Source organism: Triturus cristatus, chromosome 9, assembly GCF_964204655.1.
Source record: "Triturus cristatus chromosome 9, aTriCri1.1, whole genome shotgun sequence".
NCBI lineage: Eukaryota > Metazoa > Chordata > Amphibia > Caudata > Salamandridae > Triturus > Triturus cristatus.
The window spans coordinates 881,875,904-881,900,302 of NC_140592.1; the positions used below are offsets into that span (position 1 = coordinate 881,875,904).

A 24,399-nucleotide genomic window follows, 5' to 3' on the forward strand; every position below is an offset into this window, starting at 1 on the left:
CAGGGAGGGACGGAGGCAGTATTGACACCCGGAAGTTCCCCAGCACCTGAGTACGGTGCAGGAACATAGACCACACAGATAGTTATACGACTTCCGGAACCCGGATATGAAAAGACTACCACGACCTTGGTGGAGAGGGATGTAGGGGATAAGTTAATTGTTAAGTTCTTCATAGTTAGTAGAATGGTATCTGTGCATAGTGCGCTGAATGTATCTCAGAGGAGTATCTGAGAGCAAAAGACACAAAAGAGGAAAATATGAAGCCTAAACTTCGTATCATGGAAAAACCAGCACAAGATTGACAATGCTCACATGTTTCTATTTGGAAAAGAATGTACTGTCATTATGCAAATGCCAATAAAATTTACAAAAAAAAAAAAGGTTGCGTTATAATTGCTTACAGCAAGGAACAGATGCAGATTATTAATTTGATGAGGCTGTCTCCCAGAAGGTGTTTTAGAATGTTCACAAAGGTCGCGTCGTAATTGCTTATTGCAAGGAACAGGTCCAGGGGATAAATTTGATGAGGGCTGCCTTCCGGAAAGTTCAGTTGAGGTCATCTATGCCCGTTGTTTGATGCTTATTCTGGTGGATTTTCTGGATGTTTCCGTGGCGCCTGAAGCCTGGCCTTGCATATGCATGGTAATACATTTGTTAAATGTATTAAGCCTTTTCCAACAAACCGGGGAACACCAGCTGCAGCTTGCTATTACCAACAGCATGTAATATGGTCAAAAGTCAGGGTACAAGACCTTTGTTCATTTATAAATGTTGGGAGCAATGATATGAGTAATGCCGGTATATTGTGAGAGGAAAGAGAGGTGAGCTGTGGCAGGAATCCTGACACATTAGGGGTTGTACAGGGAGCTTTTCCTATGGGCAGATCCTACGCCCAACCAATGTGAAGCAGGGGGTCAGCTGCAGGACCTTGCCTGTGGCCAGGCCCTAGACACACCCCTCCGTGACCACCTAATACCCTCCTTGATAAGCTTTGAGCCCTTCACAGAAAAGGTTAACCAAAGACCCATGCCTACAAGGTCCTGCAAAAGGATGGACTAGCATTCATCAGGAAACGCCTGACCTTCCACCAACCGACCAGGCACTTCCAATCAGCCTCTCTCTCTATCGCAGACACCCCACAGATTCATTGAGCTAACAGCGGAGGACGATCCTTTCCATACTTGGTCGCCAAGGCTTGGAGCAACCTCCCCCTGCACCTCAGGACCGCACCTTCACACCTACAAGTCAGAAGATATCTTAAGACCTGGTGTTTGAATAATCAGCATCCACGCAAAAGCGAACAACTCTAGCGCCTCGAGACCCTAATGGGTGATTTGCCGCACTCTATAAATTTGATTGATTGATTGAAATGATCTATTGTTCAATGCTGGTCATCAGACAGCTCTCGGCAAGTAACCTATATTCAATGCATCCATCCCTTGGGTGAATTAAAGTGCAAAGACAATGGCATTCATCACAAATGTTCTTCACTTCTGAAATATTTAATTTCTTTTGTATCTTTTGAAAGCTCATAGACAAGCTTGTAAGAATCAAACTATCAATATAGGTTGCTCATTTCCAAAGCCTATAGCACACTGTAAGAATCCTTGGTTGATCTTATTAGTAATTTCAACAATGTTGCTATTTAAATATAATCAGTGGTGACATCAATGATGTCATTCAACATGTCATGAGTGATGTAATATGTGAGATCAAAAGCAGTGCATTTAACTGCTGAATTTCCTGGTCTTTACTAGTTATATCAAACTGACGTAACTATAACTTGGACCTTTGCAGTGCACTGATTATGACCTCACATATTACAACACTCCTTACATTTTCTATATCATATATTTTTTTCTTTAAAAAAAAAAAAAAAGTTTTATAGAGCGCTAACAAGACCCAAATGGGTATCAGATCGCTGTACAGAGTAGTCTTCAGCCATTATACAAAACATAAAAAAGGAGGTAATTGAGAGTACAAACTGTGGGAAAACATTCAAGAGTAACGAGTAGGGTGTATCAGAGGCGCCATATAGCACTCAGAGTAAAACATCATACAATAGAAGGAACCAAGATGTGCGATGAGCATCAAGGAATATTAACAAAAGGGGATCAAGCAAATATCAACAAATGATGCAGTTAAAGGAGCTATCGAGGACTGGGACAAAACGAATGCAAAAAAAAGGTAAAAAACATATAGAACATCAGTGAGAATACGACAAGAATTTGGTTATTAACAAAAACACCGGAACATGATCAGTGCGATTAAAGTTCGTTCATTGGTAGTTTTTTTACTTATTTTTTAAAGGAAGTAGTAGAAGGATTTGATCTGATCTCGGATGGTAAGGAGTTCCAGATTCTAGGAGCAAGACCGGTGAACGCACGGTTGTACGATCTTTTCTTTTTGAATCTTGGCGGTTTCAAGAGAAGGGTGGAGGTACTTCTGAGGATCCTGCTAGAGCCCGATAGCTCAAGTTTATTTGTTAGGTAGCATGGGGTATTGTGGTGTATGGCTTTATGAGTCAGACAAGCAATTTTGAGTCGGATTCTAGCTTCAATAGATAACCAGTTTAGCTGCAGCAGGTCGGGTGAAATGTGATCAAATTTCCTAGATCCCGTTAAAAGCCTGGCTGAAGCATTCAAGGTAGCTCTGAATGGGGCTAAGCTGGCTTTGGAAGTCCTGCTAGGGTCACCAATACATGTTCCAATCTAGGGATAATCAGGGATTGTACTGCCAGCCTGAGGTCTTGGGTGGGGAGGAATGGTTTGATTTTCTTCAGTGTGTTGAGTTGGAAATTGGCTCCCCTAGTAGTAGCGCTGATATGTGCTTGCATATTTAGATGTTTATCCAAGGTGACACCTAAAGATTTGGCAGAGTCTACAACATGAGGTGTGCAGTTCAGAGCAGTTAGTTGTTTAATCCAGTCAAGGGTAGGAGCTGAGTGATTAGGTGGGGTGATTAAAAGAAATTCCGTTTTGAGAGTATTTAGTAAGAGATGGTTTTGGGCTAGCCAAATTTTAACATCACTGATGACAACCAAAATAATGTCATTGATGCCATCACTGTGCATGGCAGGGGCACACGTTATGATTACTTCAGTTAACTCTAGCTGGTGAATTTTAGTGTTGTTTGCATTACAAATGTTATGTTTGACTTGGCATTTTTACCTATTATGTCACTTTAACCTTTGGTTTTTCTCTTAGAGCCAGCAGCAACGAACATCATTTATTTAACAGCATCTCCTGATGTGTTTCAGTCATCACTACAATTGCCTTTGCTGCTTCTGTAACCCTCCTCAAATATCCCCTGCTTGCCTGGAACTCATGAAAGGCCTAATGATGGCCCTGGTAGAATTGCGCCTGGCCGGGCGATGTGATCTTGGTCATGCCACAGGTTTGCTGTCTGAGAAAAGTGCCACATGGTGTGTCAGACTACAGAGAGCCCATCGACTTCACAAGCTAGATATCCTTCTTGACATTCTCTAACAGCTCATCCACTTGGGGTCCAAAGAGATGTTCAACTTCAAATTTGAAGTTAAGAAGGGAAGCAGGATTCAATGCAAACATTGTATAATGGATGTTTGCATTGGAAATTATCTTTTTTCCTCACCCTTCTTATATTAAGTCTCTGCGAATTACTCTACTAGGGCCTCCATCTCCTCCCTGTGGTATCTATTGTATCTTGACAACAAACCTACCTAATTGGTAAGCTGTCACTAGGTGGCTGCATCAACCACTACCCATTTGTGGTCTGCATCAAGTCTCTTACTTTCCTCTTCTGGGCGGGGAAGCGTCTCATGCTGCCTGGGTGAAGGTCTGCGTTCTTGCAGGGAGGGCTACTAAGATAACTGTCCCCAATGTTAAGAGGGTCATTAGGAGAAGCCTTAAACTGTTTTCTCTACCTGTGATGTGACCACCTTGGCTCTGACCATGTCACTTAAGTTATCAGAGGCTGACTTAAGCATGCCCTTGCACTGGAAGGAACAAGACAGTGTATTTTATCTTGTCGAGGGCATCCACCAAAAAAGCCATCCTCCTCCTGTAGGACATGCATATCAACTTAACGGTGATGGGCCACCACCTAAATGACAGCATGATATGCAGTAGTATCATCGGGCAGAGATGGTTTGGCTAGGTAAGGCTCGATGTCTGAAACATCTGCTGAGTCAACGGTACAGTCATGCCAAGGGTCACACAGGTCCCTGCCCTAGCAGGTTAATTATAAGGGTTTCCCTCCCGATCAGGGCTACCTATGTCAGAGAAGAGAGAAGGAAAGGACTGACCTCTGATGAGATTCTGGATGAGGTGGAGGGAGTGGTGGAGGTCAAGGAGAAGGTGGTTGTGAATATGTTATGGTATGTTGTGTTGTGCTGTAAAGTGAGCATCTCACCCGAGAGGGTATCCTGATGAGAACGGAGATTGCTTGCTGCCCTATATGGGTCCTTTGTGAAGAGCTAAGTTTGAATTTTCTTCCTGAATTCAAGGACATAAAGGGAGGAGTACCTGGTTTAGGAACCAGGTATGAGATAGAACAGCCACTAGCTCAAGGTCTTCTGATGAGGGGGGACAGTGACAGGCATGATGATAGCTAAGAGGAGGTGAGTGTTGCAGTGTGGAATTTGATGTGGTTGTTCAGGTAGGTGGGGTCTAAACTGCACAGTCCTGTATATGTGTGTGAGTCCTTTGAACTGTGCATGTTTGTGCACAGGAGTTAGTAAAGGTCCCTGAGGAGGAGCTGATCTGTTGATGGGATGTTGCACACATTCCTGACTGGTGGAGGTTTTGGACAGGGATCTGGTGAGAGACAGTATCAAAGGCCACAGAGAAGTTGAGGAGGGTGAGGGCTGCAGTGTCACCTTGGTCCATGATGGTCTGCATGTCATCAGTTGTGGATTTAGGTGCTGTAATTAGGTCTGAAACCTGATTGGGATGGGTCCATGTGGTGGTTGTCGTCCATGTATTCAGCTAGTCTATTGTTGATCATTTTCTCCAAGACTTTCGCTGGGTGGGGAAGCAGTGAGACGGGTCTGTAGTTGGCTGGTGAGGATGGGTCTGCAGTGGGTTTCTTCAGTAGTGGCAAATGGTGGCGTGTTTTCACAGGTCTAGGAAGATAGCTGTGGTTAGGGAGTAGCTGAGACAGTTGATGCATCGTCAGGTACGCCCAATGCCTTTCTCTTCAGTACCTCAGAGTCTTTTTGCACTTAAAGATGGGGCAGAAGTCGGAGGCAAGATGGCGGCCGCGTAGTTGCGGTCGTTAGCAGCAGGTCGCGAGGAGGATGAAGATCGTAATCTGAGATCAACTTGGAGAAAACGGGATGGTGTTATTACGGACTGGAGGAGAACCGAGCCTGGGATGATTCTCCTACTTCGTTGTGGCTGTGCCTTAGGCGGTGGTATACTTCCTGCATTGGCGGCTTCGGCTGTGTGTTCCTTCTATCGGTGGAGACTCTCGGCGGGCTGTGGGCGGAGACAGTGGTGGTTGCGAAGGCAGCGGAGACAGCGGAGACAGCGGAGGCAGCGGGACGGAGCCGGCTGCCCTCTGGAGGGGTCGCGGGATTTTGGTGCTGCTGACGGTGAGGAAAATCCAGGCAGCTTGTGCCCCCCCTCGATAAGACCTAACACTCGACTGTCAAATACTGCTACCATGCCCCCCAAAGGAAGCAACTCTAGAGCGGCTGGAGTCAAAAAGAAGGGCGGAACGGATGGTGGAATGGCGTCGCAGGAACAAGCTAACACTCCGGCTGAGACTCATCCTTCCTCTGTTAGTAAGCAACAGTGTGCCGGTAAGACTCGCCAGTGCTCTGCTGCCCCTGCTATCGCAGCCCCCTCTATTGTTAGTATGTTTTTCAAATCTGGCAAGGAGAAGGGAGCTAAAAGAACTCTCCTTTTGGATCCTGGTGAGGGAACACATGAAAAGCAATATCTTTCTACTAAAGACTGTAGTATTGATGTGTTGAGGGGAGCTTCAGCTACCTCTCTTTCTGAAGGAGGGAATACGCAGGCTGCTGCTTCAACGATGACTATTGTTACCCCCACTGGGAAGCCTTCTGATGATATAGTCGAGGTGTGCTTAACTGTAGGGAGTCCTAAGGCTTCGGTTACCTCTATTTCTGATGGAGGGAATACGCTGGCTGATGCTTCAACGACGTCTATTGTTACCCCCACTGGGAAGTCTCCTGATGATTTAGTTGAGGTCTCCTTAACTGTAGGGAGCCCTAAGATGGGCCATCAGCTTAGTGGAGGAGTACAGCTTGGGAAGGAGCTCTCGCATGAGACAGGTAGTGCCCCCTCAGGTACTCTTGGAATTGCCCCTGGGGACTCAGAGTCGAGTGCATTGGAAAAAGTCTCTAGCGAATGCTTTTTCTCAGTATCTGAGTGGTCAGATGATGATGATGAACATTGCTCTTCCTCAGATGGCAGCACACATGGTACGGACAGTGAGCAGGAGCCTCCCATCACCGTGGTCCGGCAAGGTGCAATCTTAAAGGAGCAAATTAACCATGAAAACAGCTGGGCTCACCCGCTGGCCATGTCATCACAAGCAAGCCCTTCTGGGGTCTCCTCTCAGGTGGCCCTACTGGAATCAATTCACCAGGAAATTATTTCTCATCGAGAGGATACACGCCAAGACAGTAAGAAGACACAAGCCGCAATGAGGAAATTGCAGGGGGCTGTGAGGAGGCTGTCAAAGGTTAGCGCCTCATTGGGTGATAGAGTATCAAATCTGGAGGAGAGGATTGTGTCCTCAGAAGCTCAGGCCGCGGATGCTGTAAACAAAGCTGATGCCCAGGGTTCACAGTTGTCGGATATTCAATGGAAATTGGAGGACTTGGAGAACAGGCAAAGACGGAATAATCTCAGGATCCTGGGGGTCCCAGAGGGGGCTGAAGGGCCGGATATCAGAGCCTTTATTCATAAACTGTTTGCTCAAGCATTCCCGGAGCTTGCCTCTTGGAATTGGCAGTCCGAGATTCAGAGGGCTCACCGTACCCCCTTTAGAGTTCGTACAAATTCCAGAGTAGGGGACAAGCCGAGGGCAATCCTGATTTTCTTTGGCAATTTCACATTAAGACAACTAGTTGCAGAGAAAGCTAGACCTGACGCAAAGAGGACTGCTGAAGGATTGTCTTTTTTTTGTTCGCCCGGACTTTTGCCATGCCACGGTCGAAAGGAGATGGAGGTTACGGCAGCTTATAAAACCTTTCCAGGACAAGAAGCTTCAAGCTTATCTGATAAACCCGGCCCAGCTAAAAATTATCAAGGAAGGGAAATCGTTTTATTTCGCCTCTGAGATCAAGGCGAAGGAGTTTCATGACTCTCTGGACAATTAGGTATTCTGGTCTATTTATGTGGTGGCATGGCCCTCGGTGTTTTTCTCCCTCCAGGTTAATCTTTAAGGTTTTTTCCGATCTTTCGGATCTATATGTGGGAATTTTTCTCTTTATTCCTCGGTTGTGACCTCTGCACACATCACATGCACAGACTAGGTCTGAGCGCCTCATCTAAGGGGGATGAGGAGGGGGAGGGGCGGTCGAGAGGGTTGGGGTGGGGGGGGTTTAGGGGGGTTGGCTCAGATTAGGGGGCTTAAAAAAATAGAAACAAATCAGTTGATAGGGTGTTGTAGAAAGATTTATAGCTTTGAAATTTGCTCTATTGCTGACATACTAAATGCCTGTCTTGGTAATTCTGTTCTCTATAGGGTTGTTGCCTTGGCTAGGTTGTCTAGAAAACTCCTATCAGTATGAGTATGAGTATTAAAATTGGTACTATTAATGTGTGTGGTTTGAATGACTGGAAGAAGCGTCAAGGCCTGGAGTTTTTAATTAAACAAAATAGGCTAGATTTAATTTGTTTACAGGAGACCCATCTCCCCTGGGCCAAACTTAATTTGAGGAATATAAGAGGGTATGAGTTGATTGCCTGCTCGTCATAGACTTCTACGATCAGGGGTGTGGCAGTGCTGGCCAGAATCTCCCTAGGGGATGTGAAGAGGGTTAAAAGTGACAGGGTAGGCCGCTGGGTCATTGCAGAATTAACTATAGGAGTCACAATTTGCTCTATTTATGGCTCAAACTGCGATGAGCCAGATATCTTTGATTATTTGGAAGAAGAGTTGGCAGTTTGGCCAACACCTCTTATACTCTGTGGGGACTTAAATATCTCTGCAGCTTGGCATAATTTGGCCGAATATCGAGGAAGGAAACCTAGGGTGTATCGAGCACTGTCCTCCCTTATATCCTCGCATGGGCTTAAAGATGTCTGGGGCGAAAAGGAACCTCAGGACCCAGGGTTCACATATTTTTCAAACCCGTTCCAAAAATTCTCTAAATTAGATTATTTCTTTATTTCTCAATCGGAAGTAAACAAGGCTACTATCGAGAAACTCCCCAGATTAATTTCCGATCACAATCCTCTTGTTTTGTCATATAGGGCTGATGGTTTGGGCAAAAAGCACCCGAATTGGACTTTCGAAAGAAAATTATTATCAGATCGGAGGTATACTGAACATATTAAAAAGTGGTCTGGGGAGTTTTTTGATGCAAACAGATACAGTGCCTCTAGGAATGGGGTTTGGGAAGCTTATAAGGCGGCTTTTAGGGGGGAAACTATTAGTTGCTCGGCTAGGTTAAGGAAGGAGGATAAGGCAATGGTCGATGAACTTATGGTTGATCTGGCAAAAGCGGAGATGCAGCACAGTGAAGAAATAGGGAGGGGATCGGATGGGTTGGAGTGCTTTAGGAAAACGGCGGCTATTAAAGCTGATTTGCAGAAATTGGTTACACAGAAGGCGGTCGGGGAGTACCAGGCTTCAAAGGCGAAGCGATATGAGACCGGGGAACAGGCGGGTAGGATTCTGGCATTACGCATCAGACAGGATAGATCAAAGAGTGCTATTGTAAGTATACAGGATGAGGGGAAGACTTACTCGGAGACCAAAGACATATTAAATGTCTTTAAAAAGTTTTATCAAAAACTATATGACGATGAGAACCCCCAAAGTGAACAGCATGACTGCCACAGTTTAGAGAATGGGAATACAGGCCCGTTACTTGATACAGCCTTAAGAGAGGAGCTTGAAAGGGATCTAACGATAACTGAGATTAAAGATGCCCTCCGAGAATTAGCTGTCGGGAAAGCGGTGGGTCCCGACGGAATCCCTATGGAAGTGTATAAAACCTTGGAAAATGAGATACTTCCCATTTTGTTGGATCTTTTTAATGGCATTTTGTGTTCAGGTTTGATTCCAGACTCCTGGAAAGAGACCAATATCATTATCTTTCATAAAAAAGGTAAGCCCAAAGAGAAGCCGGGATCTTATCGGCCTATCTCACTTATTAATGCAGACACAAAACTATACTCAAAAATTTGGGCTAAAAGGCTGGGGAGGGTCATTGGAGGTCTTGTCTCCCCATGGCAGCATGGGTTTGTGCCCGGGCGGGGCACCACGGACCACACTAGTCGGGCCATAGCTCTTTTTGATGCCCATGCTGCTGCGGGGAGGGAGATGGCCATGATCCTCCTCGATGCAGAGAAAGCCTTTGACCGCGTAGTCTGGAACTTCTTATGGCATGTTCTTGCTCTCAGGGGCTTCGGTCCCAAGATCATCAAAGCTTTGCGAGCCATGTATTTAGACCCTGTGGCCAGGGTGTCGGTAATGGGCGAGAAGTCGGAGAAGATTTTGATCAAAAGAGGCACGCGGCAGGGGTGCCCCTGCTCTCCGATTTTATTTGCACTTTATATTGACCCCCTGATCCTAAAGATATTAGGCTGCCACCGGATTTGCCCTGTTATCTCTAATGGTTATACAACTAAGCTGTTAGCGTATGCGGATGACCTGGCGATTTTTACTAGTGACCCACATCAGGCATTGCCCGCATTAGTGGAGCTGGCCAAGGAATTTGGGACTAGGTCTGGCTACCTGCTGAATGAAGAGAAGACCCAGATCATCTGTACGAAGAATATCACTAGGTCAGATAATAGATATTTAGATTCAGCAGTCTATCTTGGGATTAATATTAATGTGGACGTCGATAAAATCATCAAATTATAGTCCTCTTATGGCTGTAATGGAAGCAGAGCTAAAAAGGCTTGATGTTCTGCACCTTTCCCTGGTGGGAAGGGTAAATGTACTTAAAATGACTTTTTTTCCTAAGATTCTTTATTTGTTTCGAGCAATTCCGCTATTATTGGAGGAAAAAATATTAAAAAATCTCGAAGGCCTTTTCAATAGGTTCATTTGGCAATACGGGAAAACCAGACGCTCGATGAATCTTATGTCACTCCCGCCTGATAAAGGTGGTTTGGCTCTTCCTAACCTTCGGTTATATCATTTATCTTGTCTACTCGCTCATATGTCAATTCTCTTTCATTGTGATTCTAGCCTAGTAGTGGCCCAGGGAAGTCATCAGGCCCCCCCCTCTATTTTTGAGCTCCTTTTTGGGAAAAATGTTATAGGGCTACTCCTAAGGGAGGTCGATAGGAGATTTTATAAAAAGCCTAGACTGAAGGTAGCGAACGGGATTTGGGGGACTTGGAAAGCAGTCCAAAAGTTGTTGGTAATCCCGAAGTACAACCCTTATCTCCTTCTCTGGAACTCTAATCTGTTTCCGTTTCTGGGTATGAATATGAGTAATCCTCTTTGGAGCGAAAATGGTATCAGATTTGTAGGCGATTTGTTGGAGGGGGAGGAATTTTTAAGCTCTGAAGCACTTCAGTTGAAATTCGGGATCTCTTCTAATCACTGGTTCTTGTATGGACAGATAGTAAAAACAGTGACAGCTATTAGACCAAGAATCACAACATCTACCAGTTTTCCTCTGGTCGACTATATTGGGAACGGGGGTAGTAAAATTAAAATTATATATAGCCATCTGTTGGAGGGAATACAGGACGATCTAGAGAAAGTTGAGTCCTCATTAGCAGTCAAAACATGTGATCCAGATGTGGACCTTGATCTTGCTTTAATGTTAAATAAGAAATTATTTCGTTCATCCAACTTGTGAGCCCAGCATTATAAAACAATCTTTAATTTGTATTTTACGCCGGCAAAACTCGCGGCGTGGGGTTTGGTGACGAAGGATAATTGCCCTAGATGTGACAAAAGCCCAGCGGATTTAATACACATGTTCTACCAGTGTGAAAAGTTATCTATCATATAGAAAGAACTATCAATTTTTTTTGGAGGGGCTTTTAAAATGTAAAATTATTATCTCCCCCACATTGATGTTAATGGGAGTAGATAGGAGTATGAAATTATGTAATAATGCGGAAGCTCTGGTCTTTATTTGTATAGCTGTCCTTCGCATTATTATTTCTGCAGGTTGGAAGGATTCTTCCCCTCCTACATTTCAAATGTGGCTGGCAAGGTTGCTCGGGATCCATAATATAGAATCTTGTTTATTTGAATTAAAAAGTGCCACAGTAAGGGATAAGGGGCGGGCCATCTGGGCTCCATTAACCAGCTGGAGAAATCGTTAGCAGCTGTACATTTAATTATTTTCTTTTTTGCATTTACATGTTAAAAGTTTATTAAGGCATTTGATGAATAATTAATTTTTACTGTCTTGTGGATTTTCTGTGTATAACATCTGTCAACTCACAAAATAAAAAAAAATAAAAAAAAAAGATGGGGCAGAAGTCACAAGATGACTTGTTATGGTCAGGGGGGGGAGATAGAGAGTGCAAATGCTGTGCTGATCTAACCATGGATACTTGGCATTGCACTAATCACAAATTTGGAAATGTGTGCATTTCATCACCTGTATTCTCTGAGGTGAGCTTCACAGGGAATAAAGAGGCCTTGACCTAGTTGGGGACAGTTGCTTTGTCTACCTGGCATTGAGGAGTTCCAAGGAAGAGGAGCAGTGAACCACACGCAGTGATTGTTCTCAGGTCGTCAGTCTCGAGGAGTACAACAGTTAGGCCTTGAAAAGGCAAGAAGAACCCATCAATCTTGAAGCAACAGCTGAACACATCCAAACCCAATGGCAGAAAAAACAATGTAGGTGGAATCAGAGATCATGCACATTGTGGAATACAGGAGGAGATACACAACATCTTGTGACTCGATGCTTTGCATTAGATGGCAGGTGTATCTACTGCAACACATGCAATGAACATATATTCACACACATACGCACACATGTTACACAATCAGTGATAAAGTATCAGTTAATTCTCACTATTAAGCCCATTTTTGATGCCATAAAACAAATCTGCACAAAGGGCTATGCTTCAGCATGTCAAGTTTTGGGAAGATCTGGGTTGAGAAGGCAAACTTTTATAGGGTAGTGGTCAGAAAAATAAGTGTTTCCTTATTATAGTCAAGGAATCTGTGCTCTCTGCCACAACTACAGAACACAATCATTCCAAAACTTGACTAGTAGCCCACACACCCTCCACTTTTTCCATTGGCAGATGATGCAAGGAGCCACATTTGAAAAATAAATTAATCTGATTAGACAAGAGAACACTTTTCTACTAGTCCAATGCAAGATCCATTGATCCTCTGAGAATCCACAAAACCAGACAATCTTACTGATGGGTTAGAAATGAAAATATTTATTGGGAATGCCACTGAAGGATACAAGGCACTGAAGCCTATGCCCCAAAACAAAAGGTCAGGTGGGTCCTGCCCCAGAAAATGTGTGGGGTAGGGTTCATGGATCTGTATATTAATGAGTGGAGTTACAATTATTTAATGATTCTTTTTAAACTGTTTTTCTAACTTCAGATTTATAAATCATTTCAAAACATAAGGAGACAGCCTGGCTGTAGGCCGGTGCCTGAATTAAGAACCTTCTGAGAATAGCAGATGACCATTCATAGCTGGTTTGAGTGGGAAAGGGGCTTGTGCAGGGTCTGTGTGTACGCACAGCTGAAGGTGTTGTGCGTGCACCATGGAGGGGTGCAGGGCCTTTCTTTTGGCCAAACCCAGCAGAGTGGTGCAGAATGCCAAAAGAGATGAATTTCTGGGCCACGACCTGCTTCCAATCTTCTAAGCAAATGGCCGAAGGTTGGGTATAGTGGGGTGAAGGTTTCCGGATTGGCTTGTAGTCAGACCCTGTGTGCAATCTTTGTTGCACATGGACAAAGGCAGGCACCTTTGTCCATGTGCAATCTATATTGCACATGGGCAAAGGCAGGCACGGCTTTGGCTATGCTGAGAAAGAAATTGATTAGGTTTCTATTTGCTCATAAAAGTTAAATTATATTATGAAAACCTTGGAAATTCACTAACACACCTCAGTAAAAGTGAAGCTCTACGTATTATTCCAGTGGAAAAACCTCTGGCATGTGTTGCTTATTTTTATCTACACAAACTATATCTCAGAATTAATAGACTAGTCATGAGCATGCATAGCATCACTGATGATATAATTGATGGGATCGTATATAACTTCACTTGGCTGTTTGTGCAGGGCTACACCACCAGATAAACTGTGCACGGCCTTTGGCAATAATAAATATACTCTCCCTGGTTTACCACCCTACATTAGCCTCCATGCTAGCCAGCCCTTAAGCCACCAATCCATCTGCTATCGCTGATAGCCCTATGCCAGCCTCTTGTGTCACTAAACCACCCTCACATAACCACTGGTTACTTGCAGCAGGTTCTGGGTGCGGGTACAGTGTCATACTAATCAAACATGTCACTGAACAAACTGCATACACACCAGGCCCTGAGTTAAGGGCCTATGCTGTGTACAAGCAGTTCACAATCCTTTGTTCTTCTCTGCCAGCTACTCATGGCCATTGTGTGTGCACCAGAGAGTCTAGGCAACAATGCCCTGTCTAGGTTCAATCCTTCAGCCAGACGCCAGACCCACAGAGCTCTACCATTTCTGTTGGTCTTATTTGTACTGTTTGCCTAGAGTATTTATTTGTAATAAAATGCCTCTCACTGCCTATAACCAGTACATATTTGTAGACTACCATCTACCAGTCCTGGGTAGATCCTACCAAGTTCCCACTATGGCTTCTCTTCTCCCATGTATACCTACTGGATATGCACCTGAACTGAGTGTTTTTTGTTGTCTTTTAGTGGTTGCCTGCATCTAGTGCAGGCCATTAACGAGCTTCTTGTATCAATAATGGGTACTTGCTGTAGACCACCTGAAAGTGCTTGTCTAAGAGTCCCTCCCATTTTGTTGAGGGAGACTCAACACAAATGTTCCAATGGTGTAACCAAGTGCACTCGTGAGTGTTTCTCCACCATTCAATAGTAGAGCACTTATTATGGCTGAAACTGTTGTGTGCCATCCTAGGAGTTACTTGTGCATAAAACAAAAAGTGATGGGCGGATTGCTTGAATTAATCTCAGCCACTGTTAATTAATCTGGGGTGAATTCCAGTCCATTTTATTTTGCCCCATGCCTCTTCAAATAGGAACTAGCCATATCCAAATCAGCCTTGCTCTAAGAGGAACAGTCCAGCCCAAGCTCTCAGGGCGGGTCTCCTTTGAATGGGAACACAAGCAACCACAGACAGGTCTCAGCTAATTTGGGTCTTGTCAGTCAGGTGCAGCAAGAGCCCTATGACACAGCGAGCATGGGATCTACATCTAGGTGTACCTGCTATATGCAAATCTCTCTCTGTCTTGAGTGGCAAAGTGGATGAAAACCAATGGACTGGAACGCGGCTTGAGCAATCGGCAGTGGCTGAGGTTAATCCAAGCATTCTTTCCATCACCTTGTTGTTTGTTGTAGTAGATGCTCAAAGTGCGACGGGTATGCCCAGACATCTGTCCCATTTGCTTTTGAGCTTCTTCTTCTGAGGAATTATTTTAGCTTTTGGCAAAAAATAAAGCCTCTTTCATTTTCTTGCGAACACATTAAGGTAAAAATTATGATTTGAAGTTTGTAGTGTGGTACTTAGCGTGTAGGCTGCAAAAAAAGGCCATGAAACAAACACACTCTGCTTTTGAGGTGCCATACATAAGGGAAATGCATTGTGTGAGATAAAATTAGGTTGCATGTTGTAAAACCGAACAATGCAATTCAGTTTAATCTCATACATTTTTAGGAACTCTTTAATATCATGATACTTACCTTACTCCAAAAAGCGAAAATATTGTTTCATAGAATTTATCTTTTTTGTACTTGGATGACATCAGAAACTCCTGGAATGAAAAAATCACATTGAAACATTATTATAATAAGGTGATTTTCATCTTTTCTATCTATTTTATTTTGAAACTGTGGTGAAGGGCATTATCTTACACACATGCGAACACAGACACAAACACATTCATACGGGCAACAAACACATACAAACATACACACACATTGGTGAGAGAAACAAGCTATTTATCAATCACAATTGTTATGGGAGGGAACATGGATCATCATCCCTCAGGGATTCTCCTCTCATGAGTCCAGACCCATTTCCACACACAACAGTGGGAAAGAGTACTACGCTCTCCATACCAGCATGTATAATATATTAATAACACTGAATCGGCGATAGCGTTGGTGTACATATGTTTATGAAGAGACTTCCGTAGTAAACAAATTTAGTTTGCTCATATCATTGGCACATCTTGATGCAGCTGCATGTTAATCTGCATACAGTTGGCATGTATAGTTCAGGTTTGTCATTTCAGAGCTGAGTCCTTTTCAAGGAAGGTATGGGACCAAACTATTTGTGGAGAGCTAAAAGTAGTGTTTAGCTCTTAAAGTCCTATGCCAATGACTGCTTCTTTCTACAGAAAAACTATACAGCACAAATGAATTTAATTTTACTTGAACGCAGATGTTACTCAGACTCAGGGCTTGATTTAGATCTTGTCGGATGGGATACTGCATCACAAACATGACGGGTATCCTGTCCGCCACATTAAAAGTGCATTATATCCTATGCCACTTGTAATATGGTGGACGGGATGTCCATCACGTTTGTGGCAGAGTATCCCATACGCAAGATTTAAATCAGGCCCGAAGTCATTGTTAGTTCTGGTGATAGCTAAGGTATTTCGTTATTAAAATAAAGAATATACAGATAGGGAGTTTTTAGTAAGGTCATTCCTGCCACTAGGGGCACTGGCTTAGGCTCCTTCAGCCCTCTTTTTTAAGACAGTGTCATTCACATCTTGGATCAGCTTAGGCAAGTATTTCTGTCTCACCCTAAAGTTACTGGCTTTTGGGGGCTGATGCGTGCCCCCACTGCTATGCATGAAGCACACTGCTTTCATGAGCAGCAGCAGTGTTGATGGTGGTGATTATGGCAATTATTGATGTGGTGTTAATGATGTTGAACAGCATTGGCGGCGGAGGTGGTAATACAGCACTGCTCTGTCAAGATCTCAAAATGTTATGCATTGGTACTGTATAACCTAGTGATAAACATTATCATGCAAAACGCCATCTGAAATGAAATGAGTGCTGTGAGGCACGGGTGGGGCAGAGCAGCCCTGAGACAGTTGTGAGCCATTGTAACAAGAAGGAATTTGATGAGCAGGAGCCAGGGTCATATTGAGGCGCAGTTAAGCACTCAGAATGACAGTGGGCGTAGAGTAGAAGTTCACAAACTGACAGTTTGCCTGTACGAAACCGTCCCGTGTGGATGCAGAATAACTCATTAAGTAGGTAAAATGCCATCACTCTCACTGCCACTACATGACAATCCACACATCAAATGCTTCTCCTGTGGGCTGATACATAATAAGGATAGCATTGCCGACACACCAATGACTGAAGGGAGCAGACCCAGTCTCCCACTCCAGCTTTGCTGCCCTAGGAGCCATACTAAAGTGTGATTGACACTTCAACAAAGCAATGGCTAAAGAAGGATGACCCAAAGCCCCATCCTGTATGTGTTATTGCTAAGATTCTGATGCATTAATTTACAAGATTACAAAAAGCTGTGGAGACATCTAAGCAGTCTCTAGGATGGGTCTAAAAGAAGAAAATGAAATTGGAAGGCCATTAGTTGAATAGGACATAGAGCATGGTCAAAGTCCAAACACATTGGATTGTGAAGGCCCTTGGGATGCTCACAGAAGTGGCCTTGAGGTCACAACTTGTGCCTACCGACTGCTGAGTAAATCATTTGGCAAATAACATTGTCTTCTTGCTTTTGGTAGAGACCCAAGTATGTTACAAAAATCCCCCCCAAAAATCTGACAAACATTTTTATAGGCAAATTTAGGGTTCTTTGCTAAGAAAACAGAAAATAAATCACTAATCACTACAATACAAACATACCACTGATTACGTCAGGTGAATCGATGTGTGTGGCAGTCTGCCTTTGATGACATATCATTGGCTGGTCTGTAGTCACTGTATTGGCCCGAGAACAGAAACCAAGGGAGTGGGGGTTGGCTATTACCATCAGAAACTTTAGGTCACCAAGGTTCCATGGCAGCCTCTCTGAGGTGATTGATTGTGTTTGACTGTTGCTCGGAGGTGGCTGAGGTGTTTGAATGAACTTAACTTTTTACAGTCTTGTGTGTGGCATTCCTTAAGTACAGCCCAATTTCACACTGGCGACGATGGACGGGAGGTAAAGCAATGGCCTCTAACACACCTTAACACACCAAAGGGAAGACTTTGCAGCAGGTACCATTACGGCTGTAAAGAAGCTGAAGACGAGCGTGGTTGAAATTACAAGCCTGCCCGCATCTAGAGACCAGCCTGAGGTTGCAGAAGCACTTATACCCACTGACTCAATTGCGGGGATTGTAAAACCATGAGTTACCCCACCCTTGTATCACTGTGGTGTGAATTTATAAGGGAGGCACCTAACTGGGTGGCCTGTGGTGTTTTCAGCCTGTCCGGGCTCTGTGAGAGGTACGCGTTAGAGGCGGTGTGCCCTATGCATGACTGCTCTCTTTCCTGAGACGCAGTCATGATCTATTGTGCTCTGGGTCGGAGGCTTTTCCAAATGTGGACTGCACCTAGGGCGCAGGCGGCAGAGGTGCTGGCGCTTGTCTGTTGTCCACCGAGGTTAACAACAACCCTGCAGAAGTTTCCTGACTGGAGTGAGAGTAGCATGAGTCACTGAAGAAATGGCTTCCCACTCTGTAAGGTCTGCTCATCGTCTTCACTACTCTGCCTTTAATATTGCCACCTAGTGGTCTGTTGGTCGTATTGCAGACACTGAATATGTATATCCTTTACTAGTGATTCACACACTTACAAAGATAAAGAGAAAAGTAAAGGATTTTTTTTGAAGAGTGGAGATTTGTTGGTTAGAAAACCAATAGATGCATTTACTCTGCAGTCTCTGGTGGTAACCTTTCAGTTATCCGCACAATGCAATTTTGGTAATTTAAGCTTTTACACAAGATTAAAAAAAAGGAAAATGAATTAAAGGCTATTACAATATAGTCTCAGCTGGTGCCTCTTCAGTGGTTTGTACTCTGGGAACTTGGCCCTTTAAGCCCGCATTTTTCTGTGGTCTCTGATGGTAATCTTTCAGTGAACCACACACTGCAATTTTGGTAATGAAAAAATTTACACAAGTTAAAAAGGAAAAAGAAATAGGAGCAGTTTCTAAGTGGTTTCTGTTGGTGCCTCTTCAGTGATCCGCACACTGTGAATTTGGCCTTTTTCATCACACATCTTTAGCCTTCCTTCTCTGGTGCATCAACCGCATACCTCATCTGTGATTGGCACAATGTTTGTCAAGCGTTGATTTGCCTTTTCTGCAAATCACCATCTGGGGGGTTTCCTGGAAAAGTCAAGGAACAGTGACATCGCCTTGTCCAAGTGTGTAAAGAGCTAACATGCAGAGTGTCACAGCACCTCCTTTCTTTTTATCATGCCCAGGAGAGCCTCCATTGAGGTGGAGCAAGTGGAAAAAGGTCTTCCATAACTATGCAGTTGTCTGCGGTCCAAATTTAGGGCTTGAAAGGAAAACTGCTATGTTGCTCTATTGCTTAGGTGCGGAAGAGCAGGAAATATTAGAGCACCTGCTAGAGTTAGGGGTGAATGAAGCCAGGGGTTTGAATGAGTACAAGATAACCATAAAGAAGTTGGATAATCACTTTCTGCCCTTTATTAGCACCATACTAGAATGCTTCCATTTTGGCAAAAGGTCGCAGAAGGAAGGAGAAAGCGTGGAAGACTATGTATCAGCACTAAGGAAATTGGCTGTCATGTACAACTTTGGGGCAAGTGTGGATGAGCACATTCAAGACCAATTCCTACTAAATTGCAATGTAGAGAAAGTCAGGGAAGAGTTATGGCTAAAAGACAATCCACTGTTGCGTGAGGTGCTCATAGTTGCTAAACAGGAGAAGCACATGTTGAAGTGCGCAGATGAGATAAAGAGGGACAACACAGGCACAAGCAAAGAGGAGGTGCAACAAGTGGACATGGAAGAGTGCAGTGTACAGTCAATAAAGAAGAAAAGGATTCCAAGTGAGAAGAAGAAAAGGGTGGTTTTTAAAGGGAGGTGCTTCCGATGTGGATATGCAGGGCATTTGGCCAACAGCAGATATTGCTCAGCAATAAATGTGCAATGTACCACATGTGGCAAAAGGGGGCCTTACATGGCATGCTGTAGGAGTGGAAAGTTTATTCAGAAACCAGATAGAAGAAATGTAACATAAATCTGTGATGAAATAGTGCTGCAAGTATCTGGCTCAAACCTGGGCTATCCTAAAGATGTTGTTAAAATAAATGACAAAGAGGTTGAGGTCATGTTTGACTCTTGCTCTAGGCTCACGATCGTGTCAGATAATTGTTCAAACAAATTCCTAATGGTCAGGTGAAATTGCGTAAAATTTACATATCCCTTGGGAGATATGAAAGACAGCTGATAAAAATGATAGGGTTTTTCATAGGAAAAATAGGGTACAAAAACAGAGCAGCAATGTGTAAGATGTATGTATCAGAACAAGGGGACAATATCCGGGGGTGACTGGTACAGAAGGATTTAGGAGTGTATCTTGATCTGAATTTCTGCCCTCAAATCCTGGTACAGAGTGTTACACAAATGGAGAAGAATAAGCTCCAAACTGAGGAGGAGTTCCCTGAAGTCTTCACTGACAAGTTAGGGTACCTAAAGAACTTTGTAAATAAAATACAAATGAAAGACAATGCCACTCCAGTCTCTGACAAAGTACGAAGCCTGCACATTAGTGTACAAGAAGCTGTGACGGCAAATTTGTGCAAATTAGGGGTTATTACGCATGTAGAGGTGACAGGGTGGTTGGCCCGAATAGTTGTTGTAAAAGAATTTGATGGAAAAATCCACCTATGCATCCACTTAAGAGCTATCAATAGAGAAGTCATGGTGGACAAGATCCCATTGCCCAAGATCACGGAAATCTTTACCAAATTAGCGGGTGGCAATTTTTAATTTGACGGCCCCCAAGAATAAGGATGAGCTCAATTCATTCTTGGTGATAGTCTAGTTCTATAGAAAATTTGTAAACAACTTTGCTGGCCGCACATTCCAGATGAGAAAATTGCTTAAAAAGAATACCCTTTATTCATGGGATGAGGGGTGTGAAAGTGAGAAAGCACTGTATAGCACACCTAGTCTCCAGTGCTTAGTCCCAGGGAAAAACACCATCATAGCAACTGATGCCAGCCCTAAAGGACTGGGGCCAGTGATATCACAAGAAGATAATACCGGGAAGCATGCTATTGCTTTGCCTTCCATTAAGACAGGCAGAATTTAACTACTCTGTAATTGAATATGAAGCACTATCTGTACGGGCGCTCACCAAATTTAGGGATTTCATATGGGGGACAGTGGTTTTAACAAACAAACGTATAGTAGAGATCTCCAGCCGGATCAAGAGGTGGGTGGTAAGCTTACAGGTATTTAGTTTTGAGATGGAATATTTTCCAGGAGTCAAGAGCTATACAGCAGATTGTTTGTCACACTTAGTAAGAGAAGCAGACAGTGGTCGGGGCAAAGTGATGGACAAAGATCAGGACAAGGAGCAGAGGAGCCATAGAAGAAGGCACTTAGAATCATGAACTTATCATTAATCTCATCCTTAAGAAAGTGTCAGAGTTATTAATAAAAGGGTGGGACAGTGAAAACAAATTGGAGGAACCGTTAAGACCATATTGGATTGTCAAGGGAGAGCTATCAGACATCACTGAAACCAAGCAGAGACTGTGCCAGGGTTGTTGGTGGCCGGCTATTGATGCTGTAGTGCAAAGTGTGGTGAGAGACTGTTTATCATGCTCAGCCAGTGACAAGGCCCTCAAAACTAACACACCACCTATGGTGTGATGCGCGCTCCCAAGGGGCCATGGATGGAGGTGGACATTATAGGTCCTTTGTTAGGTGAAAGGAATGCCATGTACATACTTGTCTTGATTGATCTTTTCTCACGTTGTCCAGAAATTAAGATTGTGACTGATACCAGTTCTGGTGCATTGAATACATTTCTGGTGGAAGTGTTCATGAGAGAAGGCCTACCCAACACTGTGTTAACAGGTAATGGGACACAATGTTTCAAGGAGTTTCTAGATGGCAATGGGATTAGACACAAATTCTGTGACCTATATCATCCAGACGCAAATGGAGTAGTGGAACCCTTGACCTTCTGGTAGGTCACTCCCCCCCCCGCTGTAGCTCCGCCTGCACCCCCGCTGTCGCCGCTGCCGCCGGAGAAGTCGAGGCCCTCCACCACCCGCAGGCTTCCACCTGCGCCTCATCCCTGGTGGCCAGTGGTGGCCTTAGGTTCGTTTCATTTCCCTTATGCTGTCTCTTTGCCTTTTTTGCCGCTGTGACCCTGATTTTGTGCCTGTATCTGCCGTGCCCCCTGCCCCCCACTCGCCGCTCTGCTCTGTGCCATTTCCCTTGTGCTGTTCCTCTGCTTTTTGCCGCTGTGACCCTGATTTTGTGCCTGTGACTGTCTGTGCTCCCTGCCCCTCGCTCACTGCTCCGCTTCTGTGCCCCCTTTTTATTTCTGTACCACCTTGCCGTCCGCGTGCTTAATTTGTGCCTGTGACCCTGTTTTGTGCCCCCTTTTTATTTCTGTACCACCTCGCCGTCCGCGTGCTTAATTTGTGCCTGTGACCCTGTTTTGTGCCCCGTTTATCTTCTGTACCACCTCGCCGGTCTCCTGTCCCCCGTCCCTGCCGTTGCCTCCCCTGTGGCCCCACCCCCTCCGCGCCCATTCGCCGTTCCCGTCCCTCGCCTCCCGCCTCCCAGCTGCTCCTCCCTTCCCACCTCCCCATATACGGTGGCCGCGCGCCGCTGGCGCGCTGAAGGCGCACCTAAGGCAAGCCCTTCTGTGCCCGTCCGCTCCTGGACCACGCCCAGCGCCAGAACCCCTGGCCCCCGTGCCAGCCACGAGGAGCACCGCCTCTGCTACGACGCCAAGACCCTCATCACTCTCAACCCAGGAAGAACCCACACCTGCTGCAAGGTCGCCCCGAGGCACACCCACAGCCCCTTCACCTGCCGGAACTGCAACTTCTCCTGCAACGAAAGCGCCAAGACACCCACCACAACGGAAACCAACCAGCTCAGATGCATCCTGATCAACACTCGCTCCGCACACAAACACGCCGTCGAACTCTGGGACCTACTCGACACTACATCTCCGGACGTTGCCTTCCTGACCGAAACCTGAATGAACGAAACCTCTGCGCCTGACATCGCCATAGTCATCCCAGACGGGTACAAGATCACCCGCAGAGACCGAGTAAACAGAGCCGGAGGAGGCAACGCCATCGTTCACAAAAACACCATCAAGATCTCTACAAACACCAACGACACCCTCAGCACTGCCGAACACATGCACTTCCAGATCCACACGGACCCCAAGACCACCCTAAGAGGCACCCTCGTCTACAGACCGCCAGGACCCCGGGCTCAATTCTGCGACTCCATCGCCGACCTCATCAGCTCACACGCACTGACCTCCACCAACTACATCCTCCTCGGAGACCTGAACTATCACCTGGAAAACAACAACGACAGCAACTCCTCCACCCTGATCGACAATCTCGCCAACCTCGGACTCAAACAGCTCATCACAACGCCGACCCACACCGCCGGCCACACACTTGATGCAATCTTCTCCTCAAGCCCCCACGTCACCTTCAGCCATGTCTCCGAACTCACCTGGACCGACCACCACTGCATCCATTTCTCCCTCCGAAAACCACTCACACCCCACCGCACCCTACAGACCCCCTGCTGCCGCTGGGGCAAAATCACTGAAGAACAACTCCACACAAGCCTCGCACTCAACCCTCCGACGAACCCCACCAATCCGGATGATGGTGCACTCTCCCTCGAACGCTGGATGAAAGACTGCGCCAACACCATCGCGCCGCTGAAAAACCCCACCAACAGAGGCACCAGCAGAAGAGTCAGCTGGTTCACCCCGGAACTCCTCGACTCCAAACGCACCTGCCGGAAACTGGAAAACACACGGAACAGGGACAAGACGCCAGACAGCCACACTGCCTACAAAGACGCCATCCGCAACCACCACCACCTCATCAGGACCGCCAAAAGGACCTCCTTCACAGACCGCCTTGACAACAATGCGCACAACAGCAAGGAGCTCTTCACCATCGTGAAGGAACTCTCCAACCCCAGCTCCAATGCCAACGACATCCCACCATCACAAGCCCTGTGCGACTCACTCGCCGCCTTCTTTCACCGGAAAATCACAGACATCGACGACAGCTTCAGACCCCGGACGACCCCTGCTGACCACACCGCACCTAACCCACAGCACCCCACCACCCACGAAACCCTGACTACCTGGGCTAACGTTAGCATCGAGGACACAATCAAGACCATGGGATCTATCCACTCCGGTTCCCCTTCAGACCCCCTCCCACACCACATCTTCAACAAAGCCAGCAACTCCATCGCACCCCACCTGCACAAAATCATCAACCTCTCCTTCGAGACCGCCACCTTCCCTGAGAACTGGAAGCACACAGAGATCAACGCCCTACTGAAGAAACCCAAAGCAGACCCGAGCGACCTCAAAAACTTCCGGCCCATCTCCTTGCTCCCGTTCCCAGCTAAGGTCATTGTGAAGATAGTAAACACCCAGCTCACGCGACACCTCGAAGACAACAACATCCTAGACCCATCACAATCAGGATTCCGCAGCAACCACAGCACCGAGACCGCCCTCATCGCCGCCACAGACGACATCAGGATCCTGCTAGACAACGGCGAGTCGGCGGCCCTCATCCTCCTAGACCTCTCCGCTGCTTTCGACACCGTCTGCCACCACACACTACGCACGCGCCTCCACAACACAGGGATCCGAAACAAAGCCCTGGACTGGACCACCTCCTTCCTCTCTGGCAGAACTCAGAGAGTCCGCCTCCCCCCGTTCCGCTCCAAGGCCTTCAAGATCATCTGCGGCGTCCCACAAGGATCCTCCCTCAGCCCGACGCTGTTCAACGTCTACATGGCACCACTAGCACGCATCGCCCGACAACACGAC

The 24,399-nt window shown here is 45.6% G+C and overlaps 1 protein-coding gene across 1 annotated transcript in view; it reads right to left on the reverse strand.

Annotated features, from left to right (window-relative positions):
• Window positions 1-24,399, reverse strand: part of LOC146799011 (cholesterol 24-hydroxylase-like) — a 475,198-nt gene that overhangs the window by 353,565 nt on the left and 97,234 nt on the right. The window contains exon 4 of the mRNA XM_085626406.1: window positions 15,053-15,123. Within this exon, the coding sequence (XP_085482532.1) occupies window positions 15,053-15,123 (71 nt within the window). The remainder of the gene's footprint in view (window positions 1-15,052; window positions 15,124-24,399) is intronic.